Raw genomic sequence first — 17,040 nt, 5'->3', positions numbered from 1 at the left:
CTCCATGCAAGAAGGACCACTAATTTTTAGAAATGCAGATAGGGTTTAAACAGCAACAAGAAATGTTGATAGGTGTTTCTTTGTGAGAAAATTACAACTCAGTGGCATATTTGCGAATTATATTTCTTTAATTCTCATCTCACATTCTTTTGGACTCTTGTGTTCAGAAAAATGCTATATATATTCGTCTAATGCTCTGTTTAAAACTTATAGCGAAATCACTAATTACATAATTTCTGAATGTTTTAAGATACATTTAAAAGTAATTGACCACATGGCGAAGGGCCGAAAGCTGACGACAAGCCAGAGCGAGAGGTACCTGGGATGCAGCTACAGTTACGGTGGTAGTGACGCCGACGAACCAGAGCTCACGGAAGAGGACATATGGTCACACGCCGTTGATCACAGCCAAGAGGAACTCACCGAGATACCGGAATCGCTTGGCGCATGGAACTCACGTGATGCGGTGGTGAGCAACGGCCGCGTGTGTGGTGGTGGTCTGTCTCTGGCGTTTCAGGACACGTCTTCGTCGCCGAGGATCGTGCATCAGATACGCAGCGGAGGAGGAGAGGGAGGTGGCGGTGGAAAAGGAGGAAGAATCCAGCGGCAGCTGGCGTCGTCTGCGCCGGTGAACGTGCCGGACTGGAGTAAGATATACCGAGTCAACTCGGTTGAGTCGATACACGAGTCGGGGGAAGAGGACGATGAAGAGTCTGGGATGATGCCGCCGCATGAGTACGTAGCGAAGAGCCAAAAGCGGAGGAGTAGCAAAACTGGAGGCGGTGGCGCGTCGGTGTTTGAAGGAGTTGGGAAGACTCTCAAAGGACAAAGGACGAGAATTAAGGCGCGTCCGCGACGCGATTTGGAGCCAAACAGGATTCTACGGCTAACTAGCTAATGAGTCAGGGTGTTACAATTAATTTTGAAACTTTCTTGAATCCCAAGGGTGAGATGTAGTATAACATTTGGTTTCCCATGCATAATGTTTTTTCCTTTTAGATTTTTAATATTAATTAATTGTGGGATAATTTTCAAGAACCTCATGTGCTATGTGTATATTTTTATGGTATTGGTTAATTTAATGATTATTCAAGATTCAACATCCAAAAGTATGAAATGGCGATTTGGTTTCAGTATCATGCCATCATGAAAAGTCTACTCAAGAGTCATTGATCCAAGGCAGGTAGTTTTTTTTATTACGAGATTGATCAATAATTTCCTGAAAGTGACTTGATTGGATTCTTTCTCCGGAGTTCGGGTCTACTGTGATTGGAAAAGAGTGGCTTTAAAATTTATGAATATTATATAAACTAGTTCCGGACCATAAAGTATCATCATGTCATGAAAAATATGAAACTTCGAATTAGCAAAAATTAAGCTATCAAATTTGCACAATTAGTTATATTTTTCTTCCTCATAACATTCAATTTTAGCTAAATATGATGAATGACTATAGTAAACGATAAAAATCAACTCATATGTCAAGTCCTACGTAACAAGGATAATAATGATTGAGCTCCGGTATTGTTTATGATAGTAAAAGATTAATTTATCAATAGTATTAGGTCTAGTGATTAATTAACTGATAACTTGACATGATATGAAAGGCAAGTTTGTATATAATTAATGAAAACAGATGTGTCCTTTCAAGTTTCAACATTAATTTGTGTCCACAGGTAAACTGTCCAAAGAATCCACTTCAAAGTGGGCACTCACGAGCAGGAAAAGACACTACTTTGAATTAAAATTTCCCAATTAAAATCATGATGGTTCCTACGGGAAATGGCATCTTGTTATATAAATATACATAGACGTCACTGAAGTTTTGACATAGAAGAGAACTACAGAGATAACTAATCCTGACTGCATAACTGTTATATAAAAATACCTAAATGGATTGATTTAGTGGTCAGTGAGACATCACGCGATAACCAGTCACAGCTATATGATTTATGTTTTGATCTATACTCATATACATTATATAGACATGGTGATGTTATAATGGAGAGGGTAGGGTCTGGGGTCAAAAGAAAGTGATACAAGTTAGAGAAAGTTGTAATAAAGCATAAGAGAAGGAAAAGTTAGTCAAAAATCATTTTGATCCCTTTGTGAGTTATAATGCCTCCTTTTTAAGAAAGGGCCTTTGAAGGTGAACTTGATCGAGAAGTCTAGCTATATACAGTATCATGGCCTTCATTTGTGTGGGCTCAGCACATCTCTTTCCACTCTTATCTCGCTCAAACCCTCTCTTCACCATTCATCCCTCTCTCTCTCTCTCTCTCTCTCTCTCTCTCTCTCTCTGAATGATCTGATTCCTACCATTTATTCAGACAAGTCCAACAACATTGATAAATATAGAAAATTCAAGAATGACAGAAGTTCCAAATAACAAACAAAGCCACATCTTGTGGTTGTCTTCGAGTGAACAATCCAATAAATGATCGATAAATGGTAGCATGTATGTTAGCGAGCATTTTTCTTATATGCATATTTGATCAATGAAGTACGCTTAAATCTAAACTTTAAATTCGACAATTCAGATTACTCTAAACTGCGATCCCAACTATTAGACCATTAAACAGGTTGGGAATTATACCTTGAAGAATCCAATTGTTATAAGTTTGTAAGATTTTGGATATAGAGGAAAGGTGAGGCCACTGTTTAGCTAGGTCATTCAATTTCACTATACCCAATGGGTAACTAGAATAAATAGAAGTAGGAATGGGCATTCGGGGTCCCAATCGAGTTTCGGTTTTATCCATTCGGGTTTATCAAAATCAACCCCATTTGGGTTATATAAAAGTTCGGTTCGGGATCGGTTCGGGTTCGGATCGGGGTTAGTAAATCTTCAAAGAACCTGTATAACCCATTGTACTTTCGGGTTTAGGTCCCAATAGGTTCTTCGGTTTAAAAAATACCTGATTTGTACTTATTTTGTAACTAAAACATAAACGAAATCGGTTTTTCGGATTTAAAATACATGATTTGTACATATTTTAATAGCCAAAACATAAGTAAAATCGATTCAAAAATAAGAAAAAACATCAAACGTGATCATTCAAAATCAAGCGAAAGATAAACATAGTTAGTGATAGAAAGAAAACTAGATAAATGAAATCATAAAACAACAACTAAGTCCTCATGAAATGAGAAACATTATTCAATGAAAACAAAACCAAAATCTAAAAACTTCAGGCTTCAACCGCTACATTCCACCATCAACCTTCATGTAATAGATTATTATTTTAGAAGTTCAATAATATCTTAAAGTATTTTGGATACATATTAAGAATTAAGATCATATTTGGTAGAAGTTATTTTTGTGATTTTAAATTTTTCGGGTTCTATCGGATATCCATTTAGGTCCGGGTTCGGTTCGGATAATACCCATAACCCAAAATACCAAAAAATAGGATCCATTCTGTATTTATGTCGGGTTCGGCTCGGTTTGGATTCATTTTTATCGGATCTGGTTCGGTTCGGATTTTCGGATTCAGTTTATTTGCACAGCTCTAAATAGAAGACAACAATTGTTTTTAGAGGTGAGTTGAAATGTAAATATATTGATATCATGGGGCCCAAAATGGACTTAGACTCAGTATCTTAAGACTATGCTAAACACACAAACAAAAGTATATTCTTTAAATATATTCTATATGACTCCATGCACGTCTACAAGTTTGGTGTGCTACAAAGCCTACAGTATTAGCGTTTCAGTAATTAGTACTCAGCAGGTGTAAGGATAATTATACTCTCGTTGATTGGAGCATTACTTTAACCGGTGTGACTTGTTTTTCTTCTTCTTGCAGGGCGATATTGGCTTTGGTATAGAGAGTGGTTTAAATCACTGATGAAGCAAGGCTGGTCATGGAATCGTCCTGCACTTGAGTACCTTGAGCTCTATCACTCTGCGCGCAAGTGAGAAGGAAAAAAGAGTGGGAAGTGCTAAGATTTCTTTGGGTTACAAAATTAATAAATGTATGCAAAAAATAGTTAGCGAAATGGTTTTGAGAGACAAATAAATAATGGTTTTGGTCACATTTGTTCTTGTGTCTTTTATTAATTCCCACATGTCGTCCTTTTGAGGTCGCCTCTCCCATATTCTTGTGTGTTTTAATGTAATTTTTTCTACCTTCAAGTTTGAATGTTATAAGTTCTAACATTGTCTACCTTCATGTTTGAATTTTGAGAAGTTTTATAAGTTTGGACATTTTTATTCACATAGCTGATAACATTTGTTGGACGGCATTTTTATAAGAAGATTTTTCTTACAATTGTATCACAAACATACTTCCCGAAAAGTTGAACGACTTGATGATATTATAAACGCTATTTATTGCCTATTGAAAGTGAGTCCAAAACAGACTCCCCTAATTGTCTTATGATTAGAAAAATGCGTATAAACAATTCCCAATTATATTATAGAAAAGCGTGCAGATAATTACAAACTAAAACTTACAATTTTTGTATTGCTGCAATATCCTCACGATAGTAAACCACGACAATACGAACACTACAGCTACTACGTTTAGTCCAGTAGCTTGTTACTATACTTTTTGCTTAAAATTCCTTATACTTTCTAAAAATAGAAGCGGTACCGCACTTGTACATGGATTTGGGGGGGGGGGGGGGGATTGTTGCGTCTTACTTCCTTACACCTTGGAAGCTCTCGGAGTAAAAAAGTGTTAAGAAGTTACCGTTTTGGACCTTTTTTTTGGGACCATAAGTGTTAAGAAGTTACCTAATTGCATTTTATTAAAAATGAAAAAAAAGATATGATAAAATACCTTTAAGATGATTGACAATATACTTTTGAGGTTAATAACCATCTTGGTTATATGCGTGATATTGGCACGGCTCAATCGAACAAAATCAATCTCTATCTACTAAGAGTGCGACTATTTGATTGAACCGCACTAATATCTCGCTTGACCAGCTTACATCACAACCAAAACCCGTCTCATCCGATTTTCATCACTAGCTAGTTAGGTCCACAACACCAAGAAACCAAAAAATAAAAGTAACATCAACTAATAGATCAAATAAACATATAAAATGATCTCGGCACTAAAAATGTTACTTTACCGGTGAAGATCATTGGATCCGCGCAGAACTCTTATTTTCAGCAACGTCCAAAACAAAAAGTACTAAGTAGAAGAAACAGAGGAGAGAAAAGAAGGTGGCTATTTGCAAAGTCTATGAGACTGCAAAGTGAAGAACAAGATCTAAATATGAAGATGGTTGAAGAAGAGAGTCACTAGCATTAAATTAGACCAACAACCCCATACCAAAAAGGAGGTTGGTTTATTAAATTTGAATTGTTTCTATAGGAAACTTTTTTGAAAAGAGTATTTATACGTGTTCTTATTAAATTTTAAATGTTTTTATAGTATATATACTTTCCAAGCGATGATATAATCGTTGAAAATAATCTCATATGATTTTGAAGAACAAGAGTTTGTTGGCGGAGTGGCTTAAGACCATCATTAGGGTAAAGGGTTCTTAGGGGTTTTTTTTTCTCTATCTGATTTTAAAAAAAATTAAAATTAAAAACAAGCCAGTGGAGCCCGCGAAAAATGGTAAAACCCTCCCAAACTCGCCTTTTACGGAAGAGGCAGAAGAAGCAGCCCTTAGGATTTAGGTGAGACCCGCATGATTTTAATTTTTTTTTTTTGAAGGGACACCTCTAAGAGGCGCCGTTATTGGTGCTCTAACAATGGGTCTCTGGAAACATCTAACTCTTTAGTCTAACCACCTCAAACTCTTATAACCAAATCAATTTTTTTAACACCCCTCTTCTAACCAAATCAATGTAATATGTTTTAAACATAAAAGATGAAGAAAAAAACATACAAGATGCATCAGTGACAAAAAAAGCATAAAAGATGCATTGTTGGTAGTATTTTATCGTAAAAATCAAGAATTAATTGGTTTTCCAAATACTACTATTAATGAAGTCCTTGGCATGAAGTTAACTAATTCATTTGTAGCCGACGAAATAAACGATTTTCCCATGAGCATTCAATTAGTATTTATGAGGTCTGTAAGAGAAAGCAAGGCATGTTGGTGGGGTTATGTCACTGCCAGTATAGTATACTACATTTGAATTTCGAAATTAATATGGCTCATCTTTCCAAATATTCTCCCTCCCTAGTTCCTTATCATTTATTCAATATTAATTTACTTAAAATATACGTACCTATGGAAAATAAAACATATGTCATCGTCTTCAAAAAATTCACGAAAGTGGAGTCTTTTTGACGTGTAAACATATGAGTTTTAGATCTAATGTAAAATTATATTTTTTTAAAATGAAATATTCATAAAATTAAATTAAATTTACTCTAATTATATTCTATTTTGGTGAAAAAAAAGTAAAAGATAAAAATGGAAAAAATTATTTCGTTTATAGAATAAATATATTTTTATTTTATTACTCCATAGAAAATAAAGCGAGATCAGAGTATTTCTTACTTTATTCTCTATTTTGAAATGAATCAAATCAAAAGTTGCCGTAAACTATAAGGATTGGTTCTCAAAAGTCGGTACAAGATTCCGGTTTAGACAGAGTCACTTATACCATGATTAACCTCAGTCTCATAACTGAAGTTCTTAGCTTCGGTTAAGAGACGGTTCTTAGATTTTTTTAGATTTTAACTAAGAAAAGCTAAAAAATCGTCTCTTAAAAAGAGATAAGAGCCGTCTCTTAGCCAAAAAAATGTTAAAAAAAATGTCAAATCATGAGTTAAGAATAGCAGCTAAAGAATGATGCTCTTAGACCCGTCTTTGTTGTTGCTGTTGACTGAGTTGGGTTCAGTTTCGGTTCGTGTCCAAACAATAACCTGTCAAGTCAAGTCTCTTTTGCCCTCCTCTGTCTATCTATCCACCGACGCCCGAACTCGAAAAAAAACTCCACAAAAGCTTCCGAGCTCTAGTGCCAATGGCGGGTTTGACAATTTCACCTCCTCTCAGTCTTTACTTCTCTTCTCGAACTAGAAACTCTAAACCCACTTCATATGATCTATCTCACAATCAAAGGTACTACTACTACTTACTTTTCTAAATCGCAATCACATACCTTTGTATGACTCAAAGTTTGTCTCTTTTCTTGATTCTGTGTAGAAATCTAACAAAACGTATAGTTTCTGCGCTTCCGAGTCCGTATGTCGATTCATTGAAAGCTGGTAACTTTAAAAACCTCTTTGATTCTTTCTTGTTGCTGAAGAAGTATTGTTGCTGATGAGTTGATCCGTGTTGTGTTTTGTTGCTTTCCAGGACTTTCGAGTAATGTCTCTACAAAGATTGGCAACAAGGATCATCATAGCATTGATCCAAGGTCACTCTCACTGTTTATGTATCTAACTGTCTTTGTTTCTTTGACTGTATGTCTTGGGTAAGTTCCCTTCCGGTGATGATGTTTCTGTCTACACAGAAGCTGCAGGGTGTTAATCTATGGGATGATGGTTTTAGATAAAGCCTAAAGTTGGAACAGTAGCGTTTGGAGTAGCAGCGAGTCAAGGAGCACTTCTTCTAGCTGGAGGTGAGAAAGGGATGCGCTATGCAATGCCTAACACTCGTGTCATGATCCGTCAACCTCAAACTGGATGTGGAGTATGTCTCTTTCATTCTCCTTGTTACTAGTTGGAATTTTATATGCGTATGAACTTAATTGATTAGCAAACTTTTCCACGGGCATGTGGAGGACGTGAGGAGACAGGTGAATGAAGCCATTGAAGCCAGACAAGTAAGACTTTCTCTTTATATATTAGATGCTTCTTGGATTGAGAATATGGAAGGTCAAGTCGTTGATCTGATTGATCTCTTTTGGTTGTTTCTACGAGCAGAAAATTGACAGGATGTATGCAGCCTTCACTGGACAACCTCTTGAGACAGTGCAGCAGTACACTGAAAGAGATCGTTTCTTATCCGCTTCTGAGGTAATATTACCAGTTAACTCAGAAATAATTTGAAGCTATGGTTCCTCATAATCCTTATGTACATTGTTGGATGTCATTTTGTTTTGCAGGCGCTTGAGTTTGGGCTGATCGATGGTCTACTGGAAATAGAATACTGAAACATCATACAAGACAATGCACATTAGACGGTTCATTGCATGTTCAAAGCTTCCTAGTTTCATTTGAATATGAACAGTTGTAACTGACTTTGTGCATAAACCAGCTTGGTTTTAGTGTCTACTAAACAGACTAAAACCAAGCTGTCCCATTTTTCTATTTGCGCTGAACCAATATGAAAACTTGTGTTCTATTTACGTTAGGTTCAGCTTGTTACTATTCAGTTAGGTAATTAAAATCATATACAATGCCAATGCATTTGTATCGCTGAATTTCATGGTTTCTACCGCATTTGCAACTTGACTAAAAGAGAGGCTGTAAAACAAACTTGACTAAAAAGAGAGGAACATAGCTAAATAGAGAGGATGGATAACCAGGCCATTGGCATCAATCTATTTATTTGAAACGACTTGATACACCTCAATCCTTAATAGAAAATTCCAATTATAGAGCAAGAAGATAATGTTAAAAAACCTCAAAAATAGCAATACGTATGTGTATATATAAAACCACAAACATAAAGACAAACAAGTTTTAACAATACAAAAATATATATATCTAAAACATCTAGAAAGAAAGAAACAACAAAAAAATGAAAAATATTTCAATCTTTCTATTTGTTTTTACACTTTGCATGATCGACAATGCATATGGTGCCAATTTATTGAAAGGGGAGAAGACAACACTCTATTTCAGGAACGGCCTTAGTTACAAGAAATGGCTCAAGGTACATTGTAAATCAGGGAACGACGATATGGGTGTCCACTATCTGAAACCGGGTGGAATCGATTACACATTCAGTGTCCACGACAACGTTTTCGGGGGCACACTTATCTGGTGTACCCTGAGCAAAGGACCTGATTATAAGGTCTCTTCTAGGTTTGACGCCTATAAACAGAACAAGGATAAGCCTCACGGAAAGTCATATAACTATCTTGCTAAAGATGATGGCATCTATCACAGTAATCTTGTGGAATTTAAACTTCACAAGAAGTTTGACTGGAAATAGAGATCACAAACTAAATCTCCCGTGTTATCAGATGTTTTCAATATATGTACTTACTTATATATTAACACCATTTATTTGTTATACTTGTAAAAACCAGTGATATACTTGTAAATGTATAAATTATATACTTGTTAGAGTTGTTCTTATTTGTTTCACTGTATTTAAAATTTATAAATTAAACTTTGGTGTTATTCAGTATATATTTTCTAAAAGTTACAATTTTTCTATCGTTTCTTCATTAGATCGTGACGCGAAATGATCTCAAAACCCTTAACAAGCCAATTTAGCATATGCGAACTAAATCAATCTCCAACACTTAACATACAATTCCAACCCAGATTTATTAATAAGCTCTAAGTTACATGCAATGAATACTATTTATAAATTTTAAATGTAGTTACGTATATGCATGTGGTAGTCTTTTTTACCGTTTTCAGATTCTTTTAAGAGCATCTAGCATTTAGAACAATTTCACTTCAATCCATTGCTATTTCTTCTTCTAAAAAAGAGATTACTAGTTGTTTCTCTATATTTAAGGGAAGAAATAACAATTTATATTCTTTATTCTATATTTTGAAGATTAGGGAAATACTTTGAAGCAAATTCTATCTCTATTATAGAAATCTTTTATTTTAGAAGAGAATATAGTAAAATACATTAGAGATGGTCTAAGAGAAATTAACTAATAACCACATAACATAAACCCAAAAAAACACACAAGAAGGTAGAGATGATATCAGTGTTAAAAAAAGATTGTCAAAACAATATTTGATATGGGAATGGGATATATAATCTACTTATAACATTCATTTTTAGATGATTTCTGCATCATTTTTGCAGCTCGAGACAAGGCTTCGGAGAACTAGAAGAATAGTGATCGATAGTTTGTCTTTATTCACGTTAACATAATCTGAGAAGTGAAATACTCTACAACGACCACCATCACGAGCTAGTGTTCGATTTTTTTTTCTTCTTGTAAAGGGCTATTTTGTTGGTGTGCTTGCTTCTATACCATTTTGATGTTTCTCTTACCTATTGTTATATCGTCTCTCATCATCCCATTTAATTTCTATATTTTCTCCATGCTTTTATTATTATGTTTCCATTATTATCTACTAAGGGAGGTCCGCGCTACGCGCGGGATGTGATGGATCGGTTTTTATAAAAAAAATATGTTTTAGTGTAAATTTTCTTTTACGTTAAGTTAGGTGTGAATATGATTATATTGTTTACGCCAAATTTCAATTATATAACTAAAATGATCGAATTATTGGTGTTGTTGATGTTTTAATCATGAATTGTAAGCTTTTATAATGATTTAAGTTCTATAACTATAAAATACATAAATCAATCGGATTCGATCATTTGTGAGAGTTTATAAAATAGTGCAGAATGAAGTTTTTATTCAGAGGAACTCTCAATCAAAATTATTATAGTTGTTTTCGAGAATGTTAGTAATCGACATTATTAACAATTTTTGTTGTTTTTTTTTTGCTTTTCTTTGTTTCTTTAGTGTGATATTTTTTGGTTATATTTGCTTATATATTATGTAATTAAAATAATGCCTTTGTAAAAAGAATACCGAAAACATATTTTGTGTTTCTATTATGTATGAATATATAAGACTACTGTTTTTGGTTTAAGATATAAATTTTTGTAAACTTTCTTTTTATATTCATTTCGTTGGCGGTATGATTACTTTAATCGATTATTCTTGTCTACACCAGTATATTGAGTGTTATTTGTATGTTTGCATTTTAGTAGTTTTAAAAAAATTAACTTGGACTATGGTTTTTAAACAGAAAATATACCAATCAATTAAGATATTTTTTTTTGTTAAAGTTGTTCGGCAAGTCTGTTTGATAGAGCATGTATAATGCATGAAACATTTATATGCATTTTTGCATTTGAAGCTCGAGCCGGTTACGTCATCTCAAAGAATGGTCATGAATTGTTTTGACTTGTTTGAAGTAGAAACAAAGGTTGCAGTTGTTTTCCATATCATTGACATGGCAGCTCGTTGGTGGTTTGAGCTTCTGCATGCTATTGTATTATTTGTTATATTACATTAATTTCTGACTTCTGTTCTCTAGATTGAATTTATTGGATATGTATTATGTACTCGATTGTGGTTTTCTCTCTATTTTGTAATTTTTTTCTTTCTAAGTTTGAGTTTCATGACTTGTAAAAAAAAAAAGTTAATTTTATTTCAGTTGGTGTGAATTTCATTATATATGATAAATTAAAATCTTTTTTTTAATTTATGTAATTTTATATTATGTTACATAATTTCATTAAATTATTATTCATGATATATTGTATCAAAATTTAGTTGAATTGATATTAAACTAATGATATGTGGGTTATACAATGTTATTTAAAAAGATTTAGTCTAAAGAATAAGATGAAGAATGTAAAGAAATTAATAAATGTTACAAAACTATGCTTCCATATCATGGTTAGGTTATTTAGAAAAGTATTTACTTTTGTTTTTCACACGGTTGAGCTTACCTCTTGCTGATCCCCTATATATTATTTGAGAAGCATTACAACTTCTTTTTGTAGCCACATGTCATCAATAGAATGATTCTTAGAATCATTAGAGAAATATGTTGGTCCATCTAATTATATAATAAGTTTTTTATTAAACTAATAATAAATTCATCATTAATGTACTTTATTATTTCCTTAAATAAATTTTACGAAATTGCCTAATGTGGCTAAAATATATATATGGCAATTAATGATTTTGAATAATAAAGATTTGATAAAAAATAGTGTATCTTCTATCATATTTGTTTAATTTTAAACTATTAAATAAATTAAACAACCACAATAACCATATAATAAAAATTTAGATTTTTATGTATATGTTATATTTTGAATTTTTATAAACGGCTATAAATTACTAAAACTGTTAAAAGTCTCACATTCAAATTTTATGATCCATGGTTTAAAATTTTTGTTATGACAAAATACAAATGATTACAAAAATTATATAAGTAAAAAGTCTAATTTAATTAATTATTAAGATTAATATATATATATCGTTTTAAATTAAACTATAAACAATATAAAATACAATATTTTAGTTTCAAAATTTACTTTGAACAGTTTTTTTGTTAAAAGTTTTGAACGATCATTGACAACTTATTTTTTTTTAATTATAAATTACTAAAACTATTAATCCCACAATGAAAATTTTGTTATCAGTAATTTAAATTTTTTTCTATAAAAGATACAAATGATCAAAAAAACTATATGAGTAAAATCATCATTTAATAGATATTAATATTAAAAATATAGTAAAATATATTATCTATGTTAGTATCATTTAAATTTAATAACATATCCTATCAAATATAAAAAATATTTTTTTTTGATTAATAAAATTGATTTATATGTTCGCACCAATTTAATTATATATTTAATAGTTACTGGTTTTTAATTATTTAATATATATTTAATAGCAAGGAACAGCTATATTTTATCCCATATAGATGAAACCCAAACGGACAGAAGTGATCTTTGCTCGTCTGTCACCACTTAATCTTAGATAGATAGCCGACAAAAAAAAGTTTTGGAATCCAAACCTAATCAAAAGTTTTAGATAAAGCCTAAAGTTGGAACAGTAGCGTTTGGAGTAGCAGCGAGTCAAGGAGCACTTCTTCTAGCTGGAGGTGAGAAAGGGATGCGCTATGCAATGCCTAACACTCGTGTCATGATCCGTCAACCTCAAACTGGATGTGGAGTATGTCTCTTTCATTCTCCTTGTTACTAGTTGGAATTTTATATGCGTATGAACTTAATTGATTAGCAAACTTTTCCAGGGGCATGTGGAGGACGTGAGGAGACAGGTGAATGAAGCCATTGAAGCACGACAAGTAAGACTTTCTCTTTATATATTAGATGCTTCTTAGTTTAAGAATATGGAATGTCAAGTCGTTGATCTGATTGATCTCTTTTGGTTGTTTCTACGAGCAGAAAATTGATAGGATTTATGCAGCCTTCACTGGACAACCTCTTGAGACACTGCAGCAGTACACTGAAAGAGATCGTTTCTTATCTGCATCTGAGGTAATGTTACCAGTTAACTCAGAAATAATTTTGAAGCTATGGTTCAAAAGCAGCGACGAGCCACAACTCTTGGACATTGTCATTGTTCCTCATAATCCTTATGTACCATTTGTTGGATTTCATTTTCTTTTGCAGGCGCTTGAGTTTGGACTTATTGATGGTCTATTGGAAACAGAATACTGAAACACCATTCAAGAGAAGGCACATAGACAGAGTTCATTGCATGTTCAAAGCTTCTATCATTCATTTGAATATGAACAGTAATTTACATTTTTGCATACATCAGTTTTGTTTTCTTGGTTTTTTACTGTCTACTAAGCAGAATACCAATCTGTCACATTTCTTTTTGAGCTTAAACAATCTCAAACCTAACTTTTGGTTTCTTGTGAATCACATTCTTTTTCGCTTTTATCAAGACTTTAGCTATGGAAACCTGTTCTGCATAAACATGATTCAATACAAAATATAAAAGCAGAATAACCAACAAAAATGTATATGATGATTGATGAATTACATTAAAAAAACAGTCTTATCTCTACTTGAGATTCAGAACTAAAATGCACAAAAAATTGGTTAACACTCACAAGTCCTACAGGTCAAACAAACAAGTGTTGCTTCTTGCTTTGTTAGTATATAAAACTGATTAGGCGAACTCTTCAACCAAGTAAAAAGCCTCCATCATAACAGACTCAAGAGTTAAACAGCTTGAGTTTTAGCTCACAAAGTGATATGTGTATTTGTTAATAGTAGTAGTAAAATGCTTACTTTGGTAGGCTAGCTTTGACTAAAATGCCAGTAGAGACAATTAATGAGTTGAAGTTAGAAGTCAGTAAATAGAAGATGAGAGTATAGGAATTGTTGATTCTTGTTTGGCTTTTTTCAAATATGGTACACTAGTTGTGAAAAAGGTCATTGATTAATTATACTATTACAATGATGAAAAATATTACATAGACGATTCCACAGCCGATAATTCTACCATTATATGAGAATGCACGTCTGACTGTATAGTTCCGAGCCGCCCTACGAGATCCGCCCTACGAGATCCGCCCTGTATAGAGGCGACTTTAACTGTTATTAGTGAATGGGCCTAGTCCAGGCTTAAACTAAACTGCAGACCCAACGAGCAGGACGTTACGGCCCAAAACCAGAATAACAGTTAAAGTCGAGACTCTCTATAAAGACCAAAAAAAATCAAAATATCTTTATCGCGCCCTCTCGAAAAAAAAAACCTAGCGCAGCAGTCGGTCGCCATGGACGCATCCGTGATCAAAGTAATTATTCTTATCATCGCTTTCTGTTTCTCGAATTAGTTGTCTGATTAGATCTTATTTACTTTAGGGTGTGGAAGGTCTGGAATTGAACGGTAGTGATGCAGCGATTCTAAAGAGCAGGTTCGTTTCTTTTTTTTTTTTTTGAGATTTGTATATCTAATTAGATGGATCATGTGTTATTGTGTCTCACGGTAATTAATTAATTAATTAATATCCTTTTGCAATAATAAAGCAGCATTAGAAGGATTGCGGTTGAGGGATACGATAGCTCCTCTCGTAAGGATGTTGTTGAAGAGGGCCTGAGTAAACACTTCGCATCACGTGGAATAAAGCTAATACATGCTTTTGCTCACGAACTCGACTTCAGTCGTACTATTCTCTGCAGGTTTGTGACTTCTTCCTCCTCCAGCTTGATCGTCTATAATAATCTTTGTGTTTTACAGATGCGGATTAATCTACGTTAACGAAGAAGATGAAGAAAAGGCGTTGACGTTTGATGGAAGTGACATGGGAGGACGTATTTTACGAGTTACGGCTTACCCTTTTGACAGCAATCGCCTTGACCATTTCTTTGCTACTCCCGAAGCACAAGACAAATACCGACAGCGCGTGTAAATTGATTTTTTTTTTCCTTTCTTATTTATTAACCTGTTTGTTCTTGTCCTAATATGATGTCCTGCTATTTTAGGTTGAATGTCACAGGATTTGATACTTCCCTTGCTGAGGATGAGGTCGAGGAGATGGCACGTTCGGTTTTCCCTGGATCCTATTGTTCTGTTTTGGGGGAAGTGGTTTTCGTTCATCTCCGTGGAAAAGATGCTATTGAAAAGGCTCTGAAACTTAGCGGACGTTCTGCGGGAGGCTTTAATCTTGTTGTTAATGCTGTCCTCCCACCAAGAAAGGATAGCGGCGGGGGCGTCTCTCTCGCACGTACGTTACTTTCTTCATTCTTTTTTTTTTTTTGTGTAAAACCGTTCATTCATTTGTATCTTTGTTTCAGGTATTTTGGCTATGGCTGAGAGAACTGAAGCAATTAGGTTGGCTAAGGGTAAGAGAACTAAAGCAGCTAGGTTGGCTAAGGCTGAGAGAGCTAAAGCAGCTAGGTTGGCTATGGCTGAGAAAGATAAAGCAATTCTATCTGAGGGAAATCAGAAGTCGATCATGACTACCGACTAGAAATCTCTCTCTCTCTCTCTCTCTCTCTCAAATGCTGTCTCTTGTTATTTACCTGTCTTGCAATGCCACCTCCTCCTTTTCTCTTTTCTGGATGTTGAATGTTATGTTTTGTCTGGATTTTAAATATGTTTTTATGCGTCTGTGGTGTTTTCTATGATAAAACTCTGTAATAACACTGACAAACTTGGTTGTCCAATCAAGTTTTCAGTAAAGACTTAAGGTTATCATATATCTACGTCCAAATATTTATCTAAGTCCTCGGCTCCCTACGATCATGGTTTCGTTTGGTTTTCCAGCTTAATTGTCAATTCTCCTTCTCGGCTTCCAAATCTATGTAGCTCTTTTTGGCAAACGCAGCTTCCAACATTTTAGTTGCACTTCCACAATTCGTGCTTTCGTTTGTAATGCATTTGAAGCGTTCTCTAATGTCTTTGAGAGGTTTTGCTCTTGGATGGTCTATGTTGTTCTTACAACCTTCTTCGCAAAAAAACATTAGCACTCCAGGCTAGCAATGCTTGCCATGTTTGATTTTTTTACTTTGAGGCCGGGCAGGGGAAAACGACTTTAGGTGCACTTTTAAATTTTATTCGGTCTTTCTATTTCAACCCATAAGGTCACAATGAACCAACCTATCCTTGTTCTTCTTCTTTCAAGTTTATAGCTTTGTCAAATTTTACATACAACTCATTCATGATTACATTTTCAAATCTTATGCAAGAAAAAAAGAAGTACCTCGAGGAATCTTGCAAACCGAAATGTGTAAAGCACTAAAGCCACTACTCGAGTATCAGGTGAACTGACCAGGAAACTGTTTGTTTTGACAATTATATGAATCATGTATGTAATATATGTTTGAGATAGTGCCGTCTGTTGTGTGTGGATATGATTGTTTACTGATACAGAAGTCTTTTTTTCCTTCGCTCTTTACATCATCATCTTCTTCTACATTATTCATATTGTGATGAAAACTGGATTTTGGATCTCCAGGTTGCACCAAAGCTGTTTGCGAAACTAAAATGGTTACAAAGCAAACGTGGAGACGATGAAGTCTTGAGTCTGCTTCATGTGGTTTGAAAGTGTTGGTTTTTCTTCCATTAGCCTTGAACCCAAAATTATGATCCATATTAAGAGTCCAAAATAAGAACACAAAGAGAAAGAATTATCTAGAATTATGGAGAAGAAGAGAGAAAGTTATGGAGTAGAATAATTAATGTTAGATATTTTGAAATAAGATAATAATTTAGAGAAATCTAGAACATGTTAGAGTTTGCTTCTTCACTTGTACAAATAGGGGTGCTTAGCACCATTTGTATCATCCAAGAATGAAGAAAAAAAATAGAGAGAAAACATTTCATAAAGAGTTCTGAAAGTCTTTAAGAAATCTCCAAACACAAACCTTAGTGAAAACCCCTTTCCTAAAATAAGAAGGTTA

The 17,040-nt window shown here is 33.9% G+C and overlaps 4 protein-coding genes, 1 long non-coding RNA gene and 1 pseudogene across 9 annotated transcripts; 5 read left to right on the top strand and 1 right to left on the bottom strand.

Moving 5' to 3' along the window:
- LOC106413884 lies at nt 1-1,095 on the top strand (annotated as a pseudogene).
- Nucleotides 1,096-3,516: 2,421 nt separating this feature from the next.
- On the bottom strand, nt 3,517-6,578 carry LOC106414208. 2 transcript variants are annotated; one of them, XR_001282809.3, is made up of 3 exons: nt 5,086-6,578; nt 4,788-4,981; nt 3,517-3,908 (listed from the first exon to the last, which is right to left on the bottom strand). It is a non-coding gene; the product is annotated as an uncharacterized LOC106414208 (long non-coding RNA). The 2 variants fall into 2 exon arrangements; XR_007327273.1 differs by lacking the exon at nt 3,517-3,908 and having other exon boundaries at nt 4,728-4,981.
- A 230-nt stretch (nt 6,579-6,808) lies between these two features.
- On the top strand, nt 6,809-8,344 carry LOC106414131 (ATP-dependent Clp protease proteolytic subunit 6, chloroplastic-like). Its single transcript, XM_048765359.1, has 7 exons — nt 6,809-7,038; nt 7,123-7,184; nt 7,276-7,393; nt 7,471-7,611; nt 7,703-7,744; nt 7,845-7,937; nt 8,027-8,344. The coding sequence occupies exons 3-7, from the start codon at nt 7,385-7,387 to the stop codon at nt 8,072-8,074; spliced, it is 333 nt and encodes a 110-aa protein (XP_048621316.1). The 5' UTR covers nt 6,809-7,038; nt 7,123-7,184; nt 7,276-7,384; the 3' UTR covers nt 8,075-8,344.
- A 242-nt stretch (nt 8,345-8,586) lies between these two features.
- Nucleotides 8,587-9,817, top strand: LOC125591325 (S-protein homolog 21-like). Its single transcript, XM_048765355.1, has one exon. The coding sequence runs from the start codon at nt 8,665-8,667 to the stop codon at nt 9,079-9,081; it is 417 nt and encodes a 138-aa protein (XP_048621312.1). The 5' UTR covers nt 8,587-8,664; the 3' UTR covers nt 9,082-9,817.
- A 2,812-nt stretch (nt 9,818-12,629) lies between these two features.
- Nucleotides 12,630-13,540, top strand: LOC106442139 (ATP-dependent Clp protease proteolytic subunit 6, chloroplastic-like). Of its 3 annotated transcripts, XM_048765358.1 has the most exons (4): nt 12,630-12,832; nt 12,912-12,965; nt 13,066-13,158; nt 13,294-13,540. In XM_048765358.1, the coding sequence occupies exons 1-4, from the start codon at nt 12,773-12,775 to the stop codon at nt 13,339-13,341; spliced, it is 255 nt and encodes an 84-aa protein (XP_048621315.1). In that variant the 5' UTR covers nt 12,630-12,772; the 3' UTR covers nt 13,342-13,540. The 3 variants fall into 3 exon arrangements, with proteins under 3 accessions (XP_048621315.1, XP_048621313.1, XP_048621314.1); XM_048765356.1 differs by having other exon boundaries at nt 13,066-13,540; XM_048765357.1 differs by having other exon boundaries at nt 12,691-12,832; nt 12,924-12,965; nt 13,066-13,540.
- Nucleotides 13,541-14,380: 840 nt separating this feature from the next.
- Nucleotides 14,381-15,835, top strand: LOC125591323. Of its 2 annotated transcripts, none has more exons than XM_048765354.1 (6): nt 14,381-14,432; nt 14,500-14,552; nt 14,668-14,817; nt 14,876-15,043; nt 15,121-15,362; nt 15,433-15,835. In XM_048765354.1, exons 1-6 carry the CDS (start codon nt 14,412-14,414, stop codon nt 15,606-15,608), a joined length of 810 nt encoding a protein of 269 aa, XP_048621311.1. In that variant the 5' UTR covers nt 14,381-14,411; the 3' UTR covers nt 15,609-15,835. The 2 variants fall into 2 exon arrangements, with proteins under 2 accessions (XP_048621311.1, XP_048621310.1); XM_048765353.1 differs by having other exon boundaries at nt 14,382-14,432; nt 14,665-14,817.
- The last annotated feature ends 1,205 nt before the right edge of the window (nt 15,836-17,040 follow it).

The sequence above is a fragment of the Brassica napus genome, chromosome C8, assembly GCF_020379485.1.
Source record: "Brassica napus cultivar Da-Ae chromosome C8, Da-Ae, whole genome shotgun sequence".
In the NCBI taxonomy this organism is placed as follows: Eukaryota; Viridiplantae; Streptophyta; class Magnoliopsida; order Brassicales; family Brassicaceae; genus Brassica; species Brassica napus.
This window is presented reverse-complemented; position numbering and strand designations above follow the sequence as displayed.